General features: G+C 39.6%; 1 protein-coding gene across 6 annotated transcripts in view; it reads right to left on the bottom strand.

The window, feature by feature from the left end:
- The window catches only part of ADAM23 (ADAM metallopeptidase domain 23), an 87,056-nt gene extending 68,107 nt beyond the window's left edge, over window positions 1-18,949 (bottom strand). For 5 of the 6 annotated variants that reach the window (XM_074911168.1, XM_074911165.1, XM_074911166.1 and 2 more), the window contains exons 1-3: window positions 18,511-18,949; window positions 17,183-17,409; window positions 5,814-5,890 (exon numbers count right to left, since the gene is read on the bottom strand). In XM_074911168.1, coding sequence (XP_074767269.1) covers window positions 5,814-5,890; window positions 17,183-17,409; window positions 18,511-18,679 — 473 coding nt within the window. In that variant the 5' untranslated portion in view covers window positions 18,680-18,949. Of the gene's footprint in view, window positions 1-5,813; window positions 5,891-17,182; window positions 17,410-18,510 lie in introns of those variants that run through there. The other variant, XM_074911171.1, reaches the window with a different exon arrangement.
- Window positions 18,950-19,901: the final 952 nt, after the last annotated feature.

Raw genomic sequence — 19,901 nt, 5'->3', positions numbered from 1 at the left:
CAAATGAGGCAGTAAAGCTCTGTCATCTACAGCTGAGATACTCAAGACTGCACTTACAGGAGTACCACACATTGTTGAAAAATCCTAACACTGAGTTCTTTGCATCTCATCTGTAACAAATTTTAAAAAGCAGACTAGAGTTAAGCCACATTAATATTATCATATTTAATTTCCACAGCTTGTGTATCTTGTAGGAACCATTTAGTACTCTAAATGTTTAAGCTTTTATTTAAGAATATTTTATAAATATTTCAAGTTTCCTTCTGGAAAACTGTGACTAGTCTTCCCATTAAAAAAGAACTTTGAGAAAAAAAACAAGAATCAGAGATTCTCAAATAATGCAGTTACAATAATATAATCTCCTCTGGTTAGTACTCTCAGGTTAAATTCAGCCCTACAGAAACATATACCACAAAGACTACACAACAATTATAAGCTTTAAACTGACAGATAAAATTGGCTGTAATACGTTGGCTGTAATGCTGCACTTCACTAACAGAGTTGTCATATTTTAATATCTCAAATATTTAAGTCATATTACAGTCAAACAGGGAGATGCGTTCAGTTCATGCCAAAGATGCCAGATTTTTTTCATATGATTTCTTCATTGAAAAGCAAGGCGAATTTCTACAGGGAAAAGAAAGAAAAGCTGAAAAAATACAAGCCATTTTAGGTAATATTTTTTTTCCTTCCCCAAAAATCGTAAGTTTTGAGGGAGGTTTTTAGTAGGGAGAGAGGTTTTTGTCTTTGGTTTTTACTTTCTGTTTCTGTCCAGCTGAGCTACCTAATTCCCCATTCCTTGTATGTGCCTCAACCACCACAGTCCCAGGGGGCAAGGCTCTAGCGTGGCCCCAGCACCCCAGTGCTGGAGGAGACTCCTTTACTTAGAGACTGGTGCAACTGCCAGACAGCAGAGTCAACTTCCCTCATCACCAAAAATCAGCAAGTAAACATTTTAAATTCACTACTTTTGGTAGTACTGCTCTGTAATGTGTTCTAGTACTACACCAGAACATAAAGACAGCCAGCTTTAAACAGGACATAAGAATTACCTGCAGAAACACTTGTCCTTCAACAGAACAGCAACTTAAAAGCCTTATACATGTTGGTGGAAGAGATCATTCAAAACTGATTTGTTAGCACCTCAGAGACGTTTGTTTATGTATATAATACAAAAATTAAAAAATAAGAAATTGTTCAGATATAGTAGGATCATAGATTACTCAAATACACTGTTAAAATAAATGAATTTACAGTATTGTTTGAGTTCAAAAATATGCATTTACTGAAATTAATGAACACTTTTAAAGGCTTTTTATATAAATTGGGTTTTAAGACAATGCCACACATTGCACAGGTAATTTATTGTGTTTGGACAGACAATCATAGCTGAATTACAAAAAGTTTAACTTTTCAAATGGAATTAATCGCTACCCCACTAGTACCCTATAATCTTTCTTTTTTGTACTAAGAGCATTAACTAAAAACATTATTCAATCCATTACAGATTAGAAAAAGCATTACTTTTTGCATCGAATTATTTCCATAAACCACATAGCTGCAATTGTTATGCGTTGTCATAAATGACATCACACTGACAGCCTGAAACTGGTCATTTAAGCGTACTGAGGAGCAAGATATCTGAAACTTCAGAGTAGCCACCTTGTTAGAGAGTTCAAAACTAATCTTTTTTTCCTGAGCTGTCTGGTCATAAAAAGCTGTCAACAATGACTTTTAGGATAACAAATTATATGTCATCTGTTTTAACACCTGTAGGCCTTGCGCAACTGAAAATTCGATTACCCATTCAATCTCCATACAAATCTTACATTTGAATTGTCTCTGGATTCAAGAAGTTTGATGGGCTTAAATTTCATTCAAGCTGTTTGTGCCATTGCACTACAGCAAGACAGAAAACATCGAGTAAAAAATTATATTAACATGTTCCAGAAACTTTCAGATTGCCACCTGTTCCTCTCAGAAAATCCTGACAGTTATTAATGCAAGTGAACATTCAATTTTCTTCACCTCCTGATTATAATACTTGCTGTGAAAAAAAGAGCAGTTGGAACATAAGGTAGGCAACTGCACAAATTCCAACAAAGGTAAAGAAATCTTCCAACTAGAACCTGTTTGTAGGTAACAACCATCCTCTGATTTTAGCTTTATATACTCAAAGAAGTTTCCTTTAAAAAATGCAGGGACAAAATCAGAATACACAGAATGCACACACAGAGTAGGTAACAGTAACTCACCTTAGAGTAACTGACACAAATATATATTCAGCATATTCAAGGGTGTTCCAGATTTTCAATATGTATTCTACATGCAACTGCATTATTTTGGGCAACGGCATATAACAGTTCAAGTCTGTGGCCCCGTTGTTCTTCTGCCTTTCCTTTTGACTAGACATTAGTAATACCAACTACAACTAAAATCCATTGTAATCCAACATAGTAGCAAAAGGTAGCATTTTGCTGAACACGTAAGTGTAACCGAGATCCAAGAACGGGTCTTATTCAAATCATTGTCTATGGGTATTGACAATTTATGATGTTACAAGTTTTATGACTTCTGGTTTTACAGTCTTATGTCAGGTCAAAAAGTAGGACAGGTTTTTGAAGTAATTCTATCTGGTTCTGCTCCAGAAAACAGAGTCAAATGTTTATGAGTCAAAAACCACTTAGGAAGCTAGAAAAAGACCTCATGTATAAATAGGCAAATGGTAGGGATACCAGTAAGGCACCTGAACACGCGGCACCTTACACAGAGCCAGTAAGAAAATTCTGCCCAAGAGCAGAACTTCACACAAGGTGCACAGCAAGTGATCTCCCTCCCTCTGTTGAAGTGAAAGACACTGTATGTTTTGATAACTGATAAAACAACCACAGTTGGAAAAAATAAGTACTTTTCCTTTCTTTATGGACCATTTATTGTTATAAACAAGCAAGGACAAACAGGAGGGCTAGACGATGGGTAACAATGCGAGGTGTGCTGGTTTTGGCTGGGATACAGTTAATTTTCTTCATAGTAACTAGTAGGGGGCTGTGTTTTGGATTTTTCCTGAAAACAGCATTGATGATACAGAGATGTTTTTGTTCCTGCTGAGCAGTGCTTACACAGGGTCAAGGCCTCTTCTGCCTCTCACCCCACTCCATCAGCAAGCAGGCTGGGGGCGCACAAGAAGTTGGGAGGGGATACAGTCAACCCCAACTGACCCAAGGGCTATCCCAGACCATATGGTGTCATGCTCAGCATATACAGCTGAAGGAAGGAGGAGGAAGGGAGGCAGGTTCAAAGCAAGGGCATTTGTCTTCCCAAGTAACTGGAATCCTGCTTTTCTGGAGATGATTGAACACATGCCTGCCAATGGGAAACGGTGGATGAATTCCTTGGTTTGCTTCGCTTGCATGTGTGGCTTTTGCTTTACCTATTAAACTGTCCTTATAGAGAATGTAATCAGGTTTGTGAGGGTATCTGGTTAACAGCCATTCAGCATAAGAGATTAGGAAAAGCAACCGACAGCCAGACACACAAACTCTAATGAACAAGAAACGAGTTCTGGTCTTTGTTATTATCTCTGTTAGGTCACTGACTGATGGGCCATAGAAGGAGCCACTCTGGCACAGACTTGAAGAGGTTCAACCAGAACTTTAGAACAGACAAGAAGTGGTAAACAATGTCATCACTGGTCTTCTGGGAAAGAACAAACTAATTACAGGATGTCTGCAGCAGCTTGTGAAAATGTGCAAACATTTTTATGGGACATTCAGGAAAGTGCCAAAAGTAGGGAAGGTGAATCGGAATGGCTCAAGTGTGGGAAAATGGAGAGGAAGTTGCTTAAAAAAAAAAGTCATTGATGTAAGCTGCAAGTCAGTAGGTTTATTTGGTCTAGCCCTGCACCTGATCACTGCAGTATGCCCAATGTTTCTACTGAGTCCTACTTCTACTATTTTCTATATGGCTTTGCTCTCTCTTCTGCATAGGTGTGGTGTGCAAGCAGTGTCAAAGGTAAAGAAACCTTCAGAGTCAGTCTGAAGTTGAGGAGACAACTATGACGAGACCTGTATCCGGAAAGACCCAAGGTCTAAGCTGGTGACCAAGTGAGAGACCTCAGGCCTAGACATGCATGTCTGATGAACCTGAAGTCTGTGTTAATATTTTAGTCTGTGAATGTGGGCAGGTCGTGAATCAGGACAGGGCTGGTGCAGATATTTCACTAGCAAACTTCCAATTCCCATCAGCTGGAGAAGAAGTTTATCAGGCTGTTTGTATTCTTGTTCACCTGAGTGCTGTTTGCATTTACATGTGATGCCAGTAAAGGCAGTGTTTCTTCCGTGATGGTCTGTGACCAGCCATATCCCATGTATAGTCCCATCTTGGGAATGTGTGTTCAGTCTTGCTACCAGGAACAGTGGCAGCAGACCAAGAGGAGAAATACCCTGTAGCTTAGAGGCCACTAGATATAGGTTCCTTTCACAAACGTGTCATGATTATACCACTGGAATTACTTTACATGGGTCCAACCCTGACTCTCATAAAACACCATAGTCTTGCACTACACTCTTCCAGAAGCTAGAACACCCAGTTATCTTCAAGGCTTCTTTCTCCTTCCATTTTGTGTGCCATCCCCTATCTTCATACTAACTCATCTTTTATCAGCCACTCAAGACTTTGTGTCACACTTTAAAAGATGGAACTGTAAGAGCAACCTAACTTCAAAATCATGTGTGGATGAAAGAAAATTTTCCAGTTCACCTTTGCAGCAAAACATCTGATAACTAGTAGCCAAGCAGCAAAATATGGAAATATAACAGTTCAGCAAATTTTATAAAGCCATAGCTTTCTGCTTTAAAAAGATACTAGATTTAATAAGCTGGCATTTTCTCCCTAACAAAACTTTTATTACATGACAGTTAAGACCAAAGTAAGACTTCATATGGAACTCAAGACCAGAGGAACATGTTTTTTTAAACCAGTATGCAATTGTTTCTGTCAATTTGTTTCTCCTTTAAGTGTGCTGAAAGGCTCAAAGGCAGCAGAAGGGGCAAATGCACTTTTAAGCGATATTGTAGATATCTAACCTGTCCAGTATTTAGTACTGATTTTATACTTCTACCTTATTCTTAAACTTCCTCAGTGTAAGCCTTCAGTGGCAAAAAAATCCTTCATTACAATTTTTAGAAAGAATACATAACTCCATACCTTCAGCTGGGGATATAAATAGATGCAAACTACTAAACAGTCATTGACCTGTATTACAAATCAGATCTTCTAAGACCTAATGATTGTGTCAAATTGTCTTACTGGTAAATGGACTCTAGCTGCACCTTTCAGTACAACCAAACTGTTAGGATTCCCACCTCATTAGAATTCCCACCTCATTAGAAACTTGATTATTATAGTGATAATAGCATGTTTTCCAGATCGTTAAAGATGAGGCATTCATACAAGTATTTACAATATTCCTACACATCAACTTGAGCAACTAAAATAACATCTGCATGACAGTTCATCAATAAGTAAAAAAACGCACAAGAAAATCCACACCTTTCAAGCACTACTGGTACTGAAACCTCTCTATTTATCCTCCTCTGTTTTATCACGACTGACAACATTTTAAAGATATGTATGTTATGGGTGTCAGCAAGGGTAACAGTTACCTTGCTTAAAAAAGGCTGAATGGTATTTTGTATTATTAAACTTGGATAACAGTGTATTTTTCTGCAGATCTTGGGATTTCATGTGCCCTGACCTTGTACCATAAGTTAATAAGAGCAGGAAAGAAAGAAAACCTCAAATTGCGCACTTACTTATTCAATGTGAGGTCAAGGATGAATTTGGAACCAAAGGCCTCAATCTGGAAGCTTGCCTGGGCCAGATGTACAGCCTGTAAACATGAACACACAGGAGTACTATACAGTTTTGCAGAACATTTAAAGTTGTCAAAAGAATCATTAAGTATTCTATGCAACAAATGTGACAAACACCTGTGAAAAACATGCTTATTTTCATGAATCTCATATACATATGAAAAGTTCTGCCCTTGTACCAAATGCTGATTCAAAAGGATTTGCCTTTTTAGAGGGTAAAGACAGGGAAGCAAAGGGTACCTGAAAAGCATGCTTTCGAATACACACTCATTCCTCACAAAAACAAGGGAAAAAAAAAAAAAAAAGATTCACATAAATGTCTATATTTTGCCATAACCAGATGGCTCCTTAATAAAAGCATCAGTAATGTAGTGAACTGTTCCTCCATTTATGTTACTGCATTCATTCACTTTAAAAGGCCTGAAATAATTAAAGCATTTGTAATACAGGCCTTCAAATAAGAAAATCACAGCAAGGCTTGTATTACATGTTATGAAAGATTCCTTCAAAGTAATCCCTTCACAATTAAAGGCTTTGTACTTGGCATTGTAGCCAAATCAGTGTACAGAAGACTGATGTTGCTCAATGTACAACCACCAAAAGAACATTAGCTTGTCTTGCATATAGAGTTATAAGTTTCAGGATATTCAATTTTTGTCAGATATATAAATGTATTATTTATTCTTTTCTATACTGTTGTAACTGAAGCCAAAGACATTTAAAACATGCTCATCTGTTTTCTAGAAAAATAAGGGGAAGATAAGATTAGTCCAATAATTTCTTTTTGTGAAGACACTGATCCAGCAGGGTAGAGGAAATTAGATCTGAATTTCAGAAAACCTCTTCCCTAATAATGTCCTAATCAAATTATGCTTCCTTATATACTAATTTGATACAGCATTATTAATTACGTAATGTTGGAATATTACAACTAAGCCCTTTAATCAAAAAACAAAAAAATACTGTTTTTTATTAAACATCACAATGAATCTTCAGGCACATCACAAAAACTACATAAAGTTCTAGCTAGTTTATGGCATAACTTAAACAATATGAAGATTAGCTTTTACGGCCTACAAGGCCTACAATTTTGTTCTCCTCTGGAAATTTTTCCACACAGGATAAATTCTTTCTGTTACTCTTCCATTCTTGCACTACACAGAGCAGCACTGGTTTTCATCTTATTTCTCTATGCATCATCTTTCATAAAAGCCCTCAGTATAATTTTAAAAAACTATTTCTAAAAGTTGCTATAGTGACTAAAATCAGCTGTGATATTTCCTATGTTAGTTTATCATTCTTTGCCCTCAGAAATATTATTTCCCTTTCAACAGGTTCACAGAGCTTTGTTGTCAAGCTTCTTTAAAAGAAGCATGTAGTTACAAAATATTTTAAATATCTTTAAACAATCTCTTACCAAAAGCCTAGGTTTTGTTTATTAAAAAACTACAATAACTTTCAATAAGAATTTTAAAAATAAAATTCCTAGGTGATAACTAAAATAATATGGAAGGAAACCAGTATCAAGCTTTCTCTCTGTTACATCTTTTGGTAAATGAATATTAACAGTTGTATCACCAGTTCACCAACCCACTGAGATAACACTGGCCTGACAAACTCATTTTACAGCTGCTCTGTAAACCAGAGTGAAATAGTCTAAATATAAAAACAAACAGTTGCCTCAATGGAGAGAATCTCCTAGTAGCATGCATGCCTAGCAGGAGAGGCTTTTCAGACCTGCTCCACTCTTCTGCACATTGAAACCAAGGAACAAGTGTCACAAGGAGCTTTTCAAGAACCTCTTTGTGACAAAAACCTCATTATGTTTTCAAGATGCACATGCATTAATATAAAAATTTTTAAAAGCATGAAAATTTATTAAAGGAAAAGGGTTACAATTAGTTTTATCCCATAAAGATTCCACTTAAGAGTTACAGGAGCTACTGCTTCAAGTCTCCTTTACATGTAACATTTACCTAAAATTATGTGTCTTCATATATATGTCACAAACCAGACCTTAATGCTAACAATCTGGAAAGTTTAAAAAAAGCATGTAGTATTCCATTAAGATCATTCTGAACCATGAGAAATGAAAACTACAGAATTTCTTAAAGTACCTATTTTTTATTATGTTTTACATATATATATATATAAATATCTCAGTTTGGCAGTTTTTCAAAATATCTCCTGCTTGAAGATAAACATGGTAATTTTGAGTATACTGCATTTTTACATACAAACAATGAGGACTGAGTATTTTCTTTAAGATTACCATTTACAGATCTATGACATAACATTTCTGACAAATAACATGGCAAAAAGTGACTGCCCAATCAGGATTTACTCAGTATAATATATCATTAACAATGGTTACAAGTCATTTTAGAAACAATACTACCAGTGATCCCAAAAGTTATACTTACCCAACTTGAGCAAAAAAGTAACATCAAAAGTGACTATATACTTTTCCCATGGTGTTTAGAAATAAAAATACACTCCTTCCTTTCAGTCTGATACAAATGCAGCATTTCTTTCACTTCTCCTAAAAGACTACGCATTACTTAAAACATGTATTCTTTGAAACACTTTTTAGAAGAGCAGCATGAAGGCTAAATAATCATCTGCTAGAGAGATACCAAAGTATTTTGTTTCCCAATTTATTTTTGTTTGTTTTCGTCACTACTGTTGTTCTGACTGAAAATTCCAAACCAACTAAATAAGCCAAACTCTAGAATATCTTTTCTTTCAAGAAGATTCAAGCTACTTAACTGATTAAGAAAATGCTTAAGTTTGATGGATGACATACCACATCAAATAATAAAACACACTTTAAAAGCAATCATGGCATACTGAAACATGCCAAAATCTTGAAACTTCAGCACAACACATTGAAAGAGAATCAAAGAATCGTCCAGGTTGGAAAAGACCTTGAAGATCATCCAATCCAACCATTTACCTAACACTGACAGTTCCCAACTACACCAGATCCCTCAGCGCTGTGTCGACCCGACTCTTGAACACCTCCAGGGATGGGGACTCCACCACCTCCCTGGACAGCCCATTCCAACGCCTAAAATGAACGGGCTCAAACAAATGAATTTCTGACAATTATTAAGATTGAACTGTGATATGATGTATGAAAGCTTTGCTTGTGCTTTGCTTCGTTTGTGTCAAAGCTTTGCTTGTGTTTTATTTGTTTCTCACAGACTCCTGATTTCTCAACTGTTTCTTTAGGTCTCTTTTGTCTGTTTAGGTATTAAAACACTCATCTGTTTAGGTATTAAAACACTCATTAGGCTTCCTACGTAAATCACAGATAACAGACTCAAGGCCTTCAGTGGACACTTGGGCAATTCCTGAAATGAGACGGGGGGGGGCTCAAACAAAGAGACACAGAGACTCTATTACAGGGAAACCGATTCTGCTGATTTAGGTGGGAGACACCTGGACTTTACTTCACAGTGTATGCTCTGGAAAGAGGGTCAACTAGCAAACACTGTGAAGAAGACTACTTACTTCGTCCCTTGACCACCAAAGACCCTCGCCCTATTTTCACTATGCATGCCCAGTCTATATATATTCCAGACTATATATTCTGGGAACTCATTATCATAAGAAACCCCCTTCTAGGAAATCTAATGAATATGTATGATTTGTGTGTATGTAAACTGATGTCCCTTGCTAATTCTTGGGAGCCCTTATGGTGGAGAATCCCCAGGGCAACCCCAGTACTGCTAATAAAGAATACCTGCTTAACAGTTATACTGGATTCTGACTGTTAATTTCTTTGTTTCAACATAAATGTACTAAAAATGTACCAAAAATGTACCTGTATTAAAAAAAAAAAAAAAACAACAACACAAAACAACCCTGGATAGCCTCAAGATCAGGAACTCCCATCAAGGGCTATTAAATCCAAAAGACAAATTCTGATTCCTAGAAAATCCTGAGCCACAAATTGCTGGAGTCTGGGAGACCAGTCCAGGATATCTCACTCCGTGACTGTTCTGTGCTCCTGTGTCCCTCCAGAGGCATCTGCTACTGATTGCTCTCAGGGACAGCTAGGCAGACGTCTAGCCTGTTCTGTCCAGCCAAGCCCGTTCAATGAGAAACTTAAAGGATGATACACGTGTATAAGCCATCAACCTTGTATTCTTTATCTTTCTGCAGTTTAAAATTATTTAAAGTAACTTGTATGCTCTACAACATTGTCACAAAAAAGTTAATCTTGTAGAATTAGATATTATATCCTTGCTATTTCTGAAAACAACTACTTCTGTATATAAAAACACCACTTGCTATCTATTACTGTGCCTCACTTAACTAGTGATTTAGCTAGCCTGTACACATCAGCAACTGCTTCAAAGCAGCTGACACTAGTTTGCTACCCTGCAGTAGGTCACGTTCTCCACCAAACTTAGCTCAAACCATTAGTTACAAAAAGAACACTGGATTTTTAAATCCCCGCAGTTTAGCAAAAACATCATTTTGAATTCAGGTGGATGTGATACACCACTGCTGCAGCAAAATACAGATTTTGTTAAGCCAGTTTAATAACAGATAATCACCCATGAAAGTCATAAACCAGAAATCAGGTGAAGGTAATAAGACTAAAGTATTTAACCCTGAAACTGGCATTTTTCCTGTAACAAATCAGCACAGAAAGCTACCATTGAGCTCTCACTGGAGTTTTTAAGCCGCTACAATCATCATGTACCACCATGATGGGAGGAAATATTTCAAAAAAGTATATGTGGAATTCTGTTATACAGCTTATTATTTCACAGTATTCTCTTATCAGATACTGTGTGATACAGTGCCTGAGGTATAATCTGAAATACGGTGTTCCTCTGATTAGCACAGAATTATAAATTCAAGCAAGAATATGATGTAGGTTAGCATATATTTTCAAGAATATATATGTGCTAGATAACTTTTTTTCACTGGAAAAATACTAAACATCACTTTCTTGTACCACTTGCATACATGTGTACATTCACATCCGCATGAGTATTCTTTATTTACATAAACAGGAGACCAAGCTCCTTTGTACATGTTTTTTAATTAAAAACCTTTGCAGAGGTTCCTGCTACTCCAACAGCAAATCTGCAAAATTACATAAAGCTTTTCTGCAGCAAAGACTTACTGACAATATACAGAGGAGAGAGTTGAAAGAGGGTCTGAGTCTTTAAAATTTTTCCTGCCCCCAAATCCAAATTTTAGGGGGAAAAAAAAAAGACTATTTTTTTCACTGGAAGCTGAGATCACTAGTTCTGACACTGTAATTAAGAGGTTCTTCACACCAAGGACATTCACAGAATCAACCAAGTTGGAAAGGACCTTGAAGATCATCTAGTCCAACCCTTAACCTAGCACTGACATTCTAAGAGCGCTGTAGCTGCTTGTGCAAAGCAGTAGTTCTCAGGGTTTCTTCCAAGCTGAAAATCCATATACAAAACAAATTCTAGTTTCTTTGAAATAAGTCATCAGCTTACTGTTTCAAGATAAAAGTGGACTAGGAGGCTATAACTGGAATCTCAGTTGTACTGACCCACGTCACAACTTGAACACTTTCTTTGTTTTCCTTATTGTACTTGGGCATCATTTGTCCATAATTCTTTTTGCAGACTTTCAGGAATTTTGCAACCATCATCACCAACAATAAAGTTACTATATTGGCTTTACCTTCTTCGCAGTAAAACTATGTCAAACTCAGTAACATGTTACTCCATCAAAAATAGTTAAGTTCTGTCGTAAGTCTTTAAACAAAAGTAACGGCATTATTTAACTGACGGATAGTACCTGTGGGTCTTCTGCTATATTCATACAGATGTGATCTCCAAATTACAAACTCATTGCTTTTATAAATCTATTTTGCATATAGCTCTGCTGACTAAACTAATAGCCAAAAGCTGCCTTTCTCACTTCAGTAGCTGAGCAAGGGGTTTCATCACTCCCGTTTTGTAATTAGAAACCTAAGTCAGATTTAGATGGATTTTACACCATTAAAACATTTTTTGATCTAGATATTAATTTTGATAATAGTAAAAGTTTTGTCACAAATCAATGTGACTTACTATATATTAGTTCCTTACTCTTCTTGTAGGTTGTTTGCCTATCCTCAGGCTTCATACAGAAGCCATCCTTCTTTAGTGTTTGGAAAACATCTACTCTGTGGCACACATGCTGAGATAACCTTCCACTACTCATTGGAAATAAAGCATTTCATACTGAAACAGCATAGACAAATGTCACAGCAGCATGTAAAAACTCATGCTTAAAACATACACGATTTCTGAAAAGTTCCTGTTGACGACTTGTTTCTGGTCTTCAGTGACTAACAATAGACAGGTTGGTTTGACACACTTGAACCTCAAGCCTTGAAGACTGAAAGAACGGTTGTCAGCATGTGAACAAAGGCTCAGCCTTACCTCTGAAAGCAATCCTACTCTTATTTTTTTAACCCCAAGGGCCAGAACCCACCATTCTCTCACAGCACAACAATACTTAGATAACCATCTGTAAGTGACACATTGTCTCTAAAATCCTATCCCTCTCAGGGTTTTGTTCATAAGACTCTACAAAGTAGTGCATCCATATCTTGGACCACTTTCCTGCAGTACCCAGCTTCCCACAAGTTCTAGAACATCTATAAACTTCTTTTTCTGTCAGAACAATGCCTAACAAGTACAAGTGTTGTACTACCTAACACTTAGGAACTGAAGCCTTTTGTAGGTTATCACTTGAAGATCATGAGAGGACTCAGAAATAGTTGTGCGGTTTTTTTTAAAAAAAAAAAAAAAGGATTTAAAAAGATTTAGAAATACTATGACCCACATTTCAGCTACGGAACCAAGATGTAGATCTACTTGAGGAGAAACTGGCATAAGGAAAATGGCCTTCTACTCCCAGAAACCAAAGGAGGTAGGAAGACCAATTTCAACCCTCCTGTCAGCAACTACTAGAGACACAGAGTCCAAATAAGCCTTTTGCATTAATATAAATTCAATATTGAATAGAAAAAAAAAGACAAAGTACACAAAATCATCCATTTCAAGTAGTGTAAATTGAAGCTGCACCACAGAACGTTCTGAAAAAAAACTCTTGCAAAGCCAGCTTCTCCAACAGTCTTAAACTCATACACATAAGCCACATGAAGTTCATTCATTATTTTGATCAGTTTTGCTTACGTGGGGATTCAAAGCTAAGACCTGGCCTAATATAGGCAAGAGAAGACAATAATTAATGCACAGGATTTTTATCTGGATTTTTAGTAAGAATTCATATGATGCCACCTCTTGAGAGATTAACCATGATGTTTCATCTTTTACAGAACAGGCCTGTTTTTTCCTCAAAACCACCTCCTCTGCAATAGCCGAGATACTTGTTTTCCTGCTGTCTTAAAGATGTTTCACCTCTCAAGTTTCATTTGCTACAAACCGAAGCTGCGTAAAGGACTGAGACGGCACTGTATCTCAACCTTTAAAGCAGGGCAACATAGCAGAAAACATAACATTCAGCTTGGCAGGAGTATTTTCTTTATTTAAACAACAAACAGCTGAGCTAAACAGAAGCACCTGGAGTTTTTACACCAAGAAAAATAGCCCAAAATGAATACAGTTGGGAGGTGGGGGAATGGAACTGTCTTCACAGTCAGACTTATTATCACACTTTTTTTTTTTTTTTTTTTTTTTTACAGTCATTAAGGTCTGTAAAAGTTTTCTTAATACCTCCCTCCTCCCCAAAATTACACTAACAGCTTAGAATTATGCATGAAGACACTGCTTCTTTACAATTTCTGAGAGCTTGATTCAGTGATCTAAAAACACTTAGAAAGCAGTCTTCCTTCATATGCACCTAGTTCAAGCTATTTTCCACCCAAAATTTGTTAAGGTTGCTCTGAGCTGTGTTTCTCTGGCAACCCTATTATCCTGAGATCACATCTTCTGTTGCAAGATTTTTCCCTCTGCTGGCCAGCATAAGGACTTGCTCCTAACCTTTTGTGACAAGTTGTGTCCCATGCAGACTTCCCACTAGGTCCTAACAATCTTGTATATGCAGTCTGCAAAAATGAATCAAAACCTTCATCTGGTTCAATCAAGAGGTTACCAGTTCATTCAAAACCCCACCTCCATCTGCAGAAGTTTAGAAAGACAGAGCAGCAGAACACAGATGACTCAGACCCCTTCAGCAAGTTTAAGGATTCTTGTGAGCTTCTTCAGTGCTTTTCTAAGCAGATGCTCATTTTTTAGTATTTCACACTAAAAATAACTTCAGAACTTAATACCCACTAGACTTAATTTGACTATGAGGAAACAGGTATAGACTTTAGAGACTTCAAGCACCAAGTATTTAAAAATATGAGGGTTTTGGAGCGCAAAGAGAAAATACATTATGTGCTAGAACTCTGTCTACCTTGGAAATACACCACTTCGTCAAAACTATGGTGAACATACCTTTTCTTCAACACTGAGAAGAAACTTCTTAGAAGAACGAATGAGAAAGGTTCTACCAACCGTTTAGATCACATACACCCTCTCATTATGATGGTGTTTCACCAGATTCAAAAGGGGATACAGAGGATCAGTGCCAAGAAAGCAATTTATTATTTAAATTTTTGATTCTCTGGTACACTGTTTCCTCCTCCAGCCCCTCACTTCTACATACATTTTAGGAAGAAGGATGCAGACCCTTACTTTTAGGAAGATACTTTCAAAAATAAAATATTTTAATCATTTTATGCAATTATATTTCTCTAGCTTTACCTCTTTCTTCTCACGTGCACACAATTTGCTCTGCTCTTCCCTTCTCCTTACAGTGACTCAGCATTTCTGAGGTATTCAGGCCTAATCCCACAAACTATCCATATGGTTTATATTCTTCTGGCCACTATAATGAAGTTCCACAGAAAGGGGTCTACTGAAAAATATCCATAGTAAGGCAGTATATCCACATCATATGTCTATAAATGCTATATTAAGGCTGACAAGAAAATACAGGTTAAAGGATGTATGGTTCCAAGAACAGTAAAAAAGAACAAAAAAGTATTTTTCTTCCTCAGCTGTCCACTATGTATATAAGGTCATCATATTTGTTTTTACTTTTTCACATGCTAAAAATCAGTCCTAAGCATGTATTTCTTTCTTTACCTAACTCTAAAGGTATTTTGGTTATTTCTTTTTATTACCAATGTGGGAGATAGCAAAATCTCACAAGTGGGATTTATTATAATATAGCATTTATTTTAATTCTGGGAAAGGATAAAAGCAAGTACTAAGAAATTCCACCACCACCCCACCCTCCTCCGCCCCACAAAAAAAATCAAAAGCTTCATGTATCTTTCACAATCCAATTGCACTCCATTTTCTTCATGGATTCTTTTGCTTTTACATCCTAGGCAGACTTCCCCCGCCTCTCCAATTATTGCCCTACAGAGACAATTATGGTGAATGTTAAACAGAACAACATAACAAAAATATTTTTTATTATATTATTGGTAAAACAGATGGAAGGGCGAAGAAATTACTTCATGCAAGGAAAGACACAAGATGCAAGTTGGGGGGAGCCCTTTATGGTGCTCTGGAAGCAAGACATGCAAAAATTAATCCAGACAAGGAACATAATCCACCCCTTCCTTCAATTAAATGGATCAAAGCAATAGAAGTTTCATGCCAGAAGAATGAAGTCAACATAATATCACCCTCCATGAAGCCCCAAGCTTAAAGAACCCTTCCATGGGGAAAAACTGCAGTGTTAGCAATCCCTACGCTTAAAAGGGATACAGTGAGTAGAAAGGAGATCCACTTTACACAATACTCAGCAGCAAGCATACCCAAGGAAATCAATACCAATTCTGTCAGCACTGATCTCTGCAGAGCTTTATGCCAACAGGTAGATGAAAGGTAGGGCATAGGAAGGGTAGGCAACAGCAGCAATGTTATTGTGAGCAATGCTGGGTAAGTAAAGAGATTGGCAGGCATTCTCCTCTGTGGATTCCCAAGAAAAAAACCTCATGTAGATACATGGAAGAAGCACAATTCCCAAAGGCAGGTCTGCAAGCATTTGCAAACCCTTTTCTTGCCACATCCCTCTTCAAAGAGGTGAGCAGAAAGTCCCTAATGTTTATTTAAGAGAGTGGTCTCGCTTTAAAGGGGCATTAGTTCTGAATGTAGACTTCTCTTAAGTAGCTCCAGTTTCCAGCAACCAAATAGCTTTTCTGTGCCATCCATAACATACTGGTGTATTTAGACGCATCCAGTAGCACATACCGGTATCCAGGTTCAGTAAGCAAGGAAGAAACCTTTCTTCCCACTAAAACAGCAAAACTACACAACTATCTCATCTTTTTTTCAAGGATTATACAGTGCCTTTATATTAATTCCACATCTGAAATGGCACGTAATCCGTATCAACAAAAGCATGTATAATGCATAACAAATTCACTTCCTAAAGCTTAAAAAAAATAATGCAATTCAATAGCAACTTCATTATAGCCAACTCTTTCTGTAATATCATACATACTGATCTGCTTTGCTGTCTCTATTCTCTACCATGGCAATCTCTTCCTATAAAAACCATCCTTACCTTCACTTTACCTTTTTAACCTGTGGGAATAAATTAATTCTTTAAATCAAAATCTGTGAAAGTAGGATGGAATAACTTTAAAGGGTGTCTACTAAGCGATATAGTTTAGAATAGGTTTACTTCTTTACCAAGTTATTTCACAAAACCAAAGTTTGTTCAATCCCACGCAATTTCATTTTAAAATTTACTATTTGCATCTGTGCAAAATGAAACATTGTCATTAAAAACAAAAAATGCAGGTGTTATTTGACAAAAACTAGTAACACTTTACAGCGGTCTTCACTGGCCATACACTGGCAGGAAACCAATACTGCACTTACTTGGTAGTGCATGATACACTCAAAGCCAAGTAAGGTCAGGATTCTAAAGAAACTCCCTATGCAGACATTTCTGCAGCATCGAGCTATTTCACAAGCAGCATTTTGTTGATGATGGTATAAGTCTAGACACTAGAATCTACACTTATCAGACAAGTCAACTTTGCATAATTCCCTTTTGGTTTATTGACAGTTCAGCTTCTGAACCATCCTGAAATTCAAAATTTTTAGATTAACACAAGGGAAATCACATTCCTGTTTAATTACATATCCTCCTTTAATTGCTAAAAATAGTGGTAAGGACCACCATTAATTCTCAAAGATACACAGAACAAAACATTCAAATACAGTTCCACGTCACATATTACCATTTTGAAAATTCTGCAGATGAGCCTCTTTTTACCCTACCTGGTCATGTTTCTGCTGGTGCTTTGCCCTTGTATCCAGGATATGGTAAGGGGTTTCAGAGTCTCTGTTGATGTAATAGATTAGTCTTGAAGGCAGTGTGATTTCTTTCTGGACTGCATTGCTGTAGCCGTTGTTTTTATTGTTACCGCTTTTATTCTGTTGAAATGTATTCTCTTCATCTGGCAGCACTCCCTCTATACCGCCTGCCGTTTCATTCCAATGCAGGTCTGAGGAAGAAAGACATGCCAGCCATAAATTAGACGGCAGAATGTGTTTGTTTCCATTAAAAAAGCTACATATTTAACTTGCAGCATTCTAACATTTCATGCATCACTCAGGTAAACAAAAAGATAGCTTACTCATTGAGGTAGATCTGATTCCTTTTTTCACACGTAAAACGGTTTCAGAAATAACATTATTTATTTAAATGCATATACATTTTCATATGCAGTCATGGATTATAAATATTTTAACGCCTCTCAACCTCCAAGAGGAAAAAAAAAAACAACTTAATGGATACGTAGTTACACACTTTTTGATAGTCAAGTTCTCTTCTCTCAAAGATGTACACACATACAAAAAAAGACCCCAAATGCACATCTACAAAAGGCTAAGAATACTCTCGACGTCCTAAAGACAAACTGAATTTGAAAGCTAAGAATAGTCTCGATGTTAAGACAAACTGAATTCAGAGGAAGTTTTCTACCTCTCTCAACTTTGACAAGAGCCCTTTTCTTCAGTGGTGGCTTTTCAGATGAACTCCTGTACACTTCTTCATTGAAATTTCGAGATACAGTCAATCGACAAGCAATGCAACAGTAACATCAATAACACGATGCGCAAACCGACTACATCCAGCATTCCACATGTCATCTATACGCAATTGGAAGGAAACAAAATAAAAAGCACACGCAAAAATCCAACTCCGAGCAAACAAATTAGCTGCCCAGCCAGATCTCCGTACACATGCCTCCTAATACACACACAAAAACCACCTAAGCCTTTTTCCGTCGCATACCTCACCAGCGTATTTCTACGCACACCATCCTCTACCTAAAGCGCTGCAGCACTGGCTTCAGGAGACCAGGGGGCGAAACCTCACAGCTCTTTCTCGTAAGCAAGCGAGCCAAGGAAAGATTTTCTGAGCCCCGTTTTTCTACACGCCGAAACAGACGCGTACGCAACGCTGGAAAAGGTGGAGGAAGAAATCGTTCCGGGGAAGCGGATGTTACCGGGGTTTATCCCCCCGGGCGGAGGCAGGAGGACGGGGACCGAGGAGCAGCAGACGCCCCACACGCACCCCCGCACACCCGACCCGCCATACCCACCGGCGGCCGCTGCGGCCGCGCGGGCCCGGGGGCAGGAGGAGCTATGGAGGAGCAGGAGCAGCGAGACGAGGCGGCCGAGGAGCGTCAGGAGCGCGGGGCGGCAGGCGGCGGCGGGCAAGCGGCGGCCGCAGCGAGGCTGCCGCAGCGAGATGCTGCCGGGCGGCTTCATGGCTCATAGCGCCCCGGGGCAGGGCGGGGCGGGGCGGGGCGGGGCGGGGGGCGGCTGGCCGGGGGGCTGCGAGGCGCCCTCAGCGCCGCCGGGCTGTGCCCGCGGGGCCGGGGGAGGGAAGGGAGAGAGAAGGGGGTCCGGGCGGCGGCGGGCGGCTCCCGGCGGCGGCACCACCCGCCCGTGCGGCTCCTCTCGCCGCCGCTCGCGGGAGGCCGCTGTCTCCGCGCGGGGGCGGGCGGGAAGCGGCGCGCGCACCTTCCCCTTCGCACCACGCCGCCCCCGCCCGCCAGCCCCCGGCGGGCGCACGCGCGACGGCCCGGGGCGGGGCCGCGCGGCCGCTGTCCGCTGTGCTGCCGCCGGAGCGGGCACCCCCCGGCACCCCCCCGGCACCCCCCCGGCACCCCCCGGGCACCCCCCGTCCCCCTCGCGTCACGGGTCACGCAGGCCCCTGAGCAGCCCGGCAGCTGCAGCCCCGGCATCGCCCCGAGGAGCTCGGTCGGGCACCTGGGTCAGGCAGGGCGCGGGGATGTAATTTCCCGGTCGGGGCGAGGCACGCTTTAGAAACGTTCAAATTCGTTTAACTTCACGGAAAGTGAAACGGCGTTGAAAACTGCCGGCCCGGAGCGAGGCTGGGAAGAGACTTGGGGGGGAAGAAGAGGAAGCCCCGGCTCGCTTTGCTCCCGGGGAAGCTCCGCGCCTGCACGGAGAGGGCGAAGGAGCCTTTCAGAGCCTGGCAGGCGTCACACGCCGGCCTTGACCCACTGCCCTGGACCCTCCTCTCCTCCAGCCCCAGGGGTCCGTGTGGAGCCTCAGGCTCCCCGCCGCTGCCTCCCAACGCCTCCGCCAACAGCTTCGTTCCTTGCATCTTCCCCCCTTGTTCTCTTCTTCGGTCCCCGGTCCTCGTCCATCCTCACTGACCGTACCCAACGTGTAACGAAGCGGTTGGGGAGGTGAGAACCGATGTAACCGAAAGAGCGTGCGTACACCGACGCAGAAAATGGAGGAGTGTACAATAAACAGAGGACCAGCACAGGAACGTGCACCGTCAGACTGTGACCTGGTGTAAATCCTCCCTGGCATGCTGCGTTCGGCAGCAGATGGTCTGGACCACAAACAGAAAGAAGTATTAGTGCGTTTCTGTACAGTGACTAGTATCTCTCATACTTCAGTCCAGCATGCCGAGGGTGAACCACCAATATGAAGAGTGTGTGCAAAGACAAAA

Source organism: Athene noctua, chromosome 7 (genome assembly GCF_965140245.1).
Source record: "Athene noctua chromosome 7, bAthNoc1.hap1.1, whole genome shotgun sequence".
Taxonomy (NCBI): domain Eukaryota; kingdom Metazoa; phylum Chordata; class Aves; order Strigiformes; family Strigidae; genus Athene; species Athene noctua.
The sequence above is the reverse complement of the archived record's forward strand: the minus strand, read 5'-3'. Positions and strand labels throughout refer to the sequence as shown.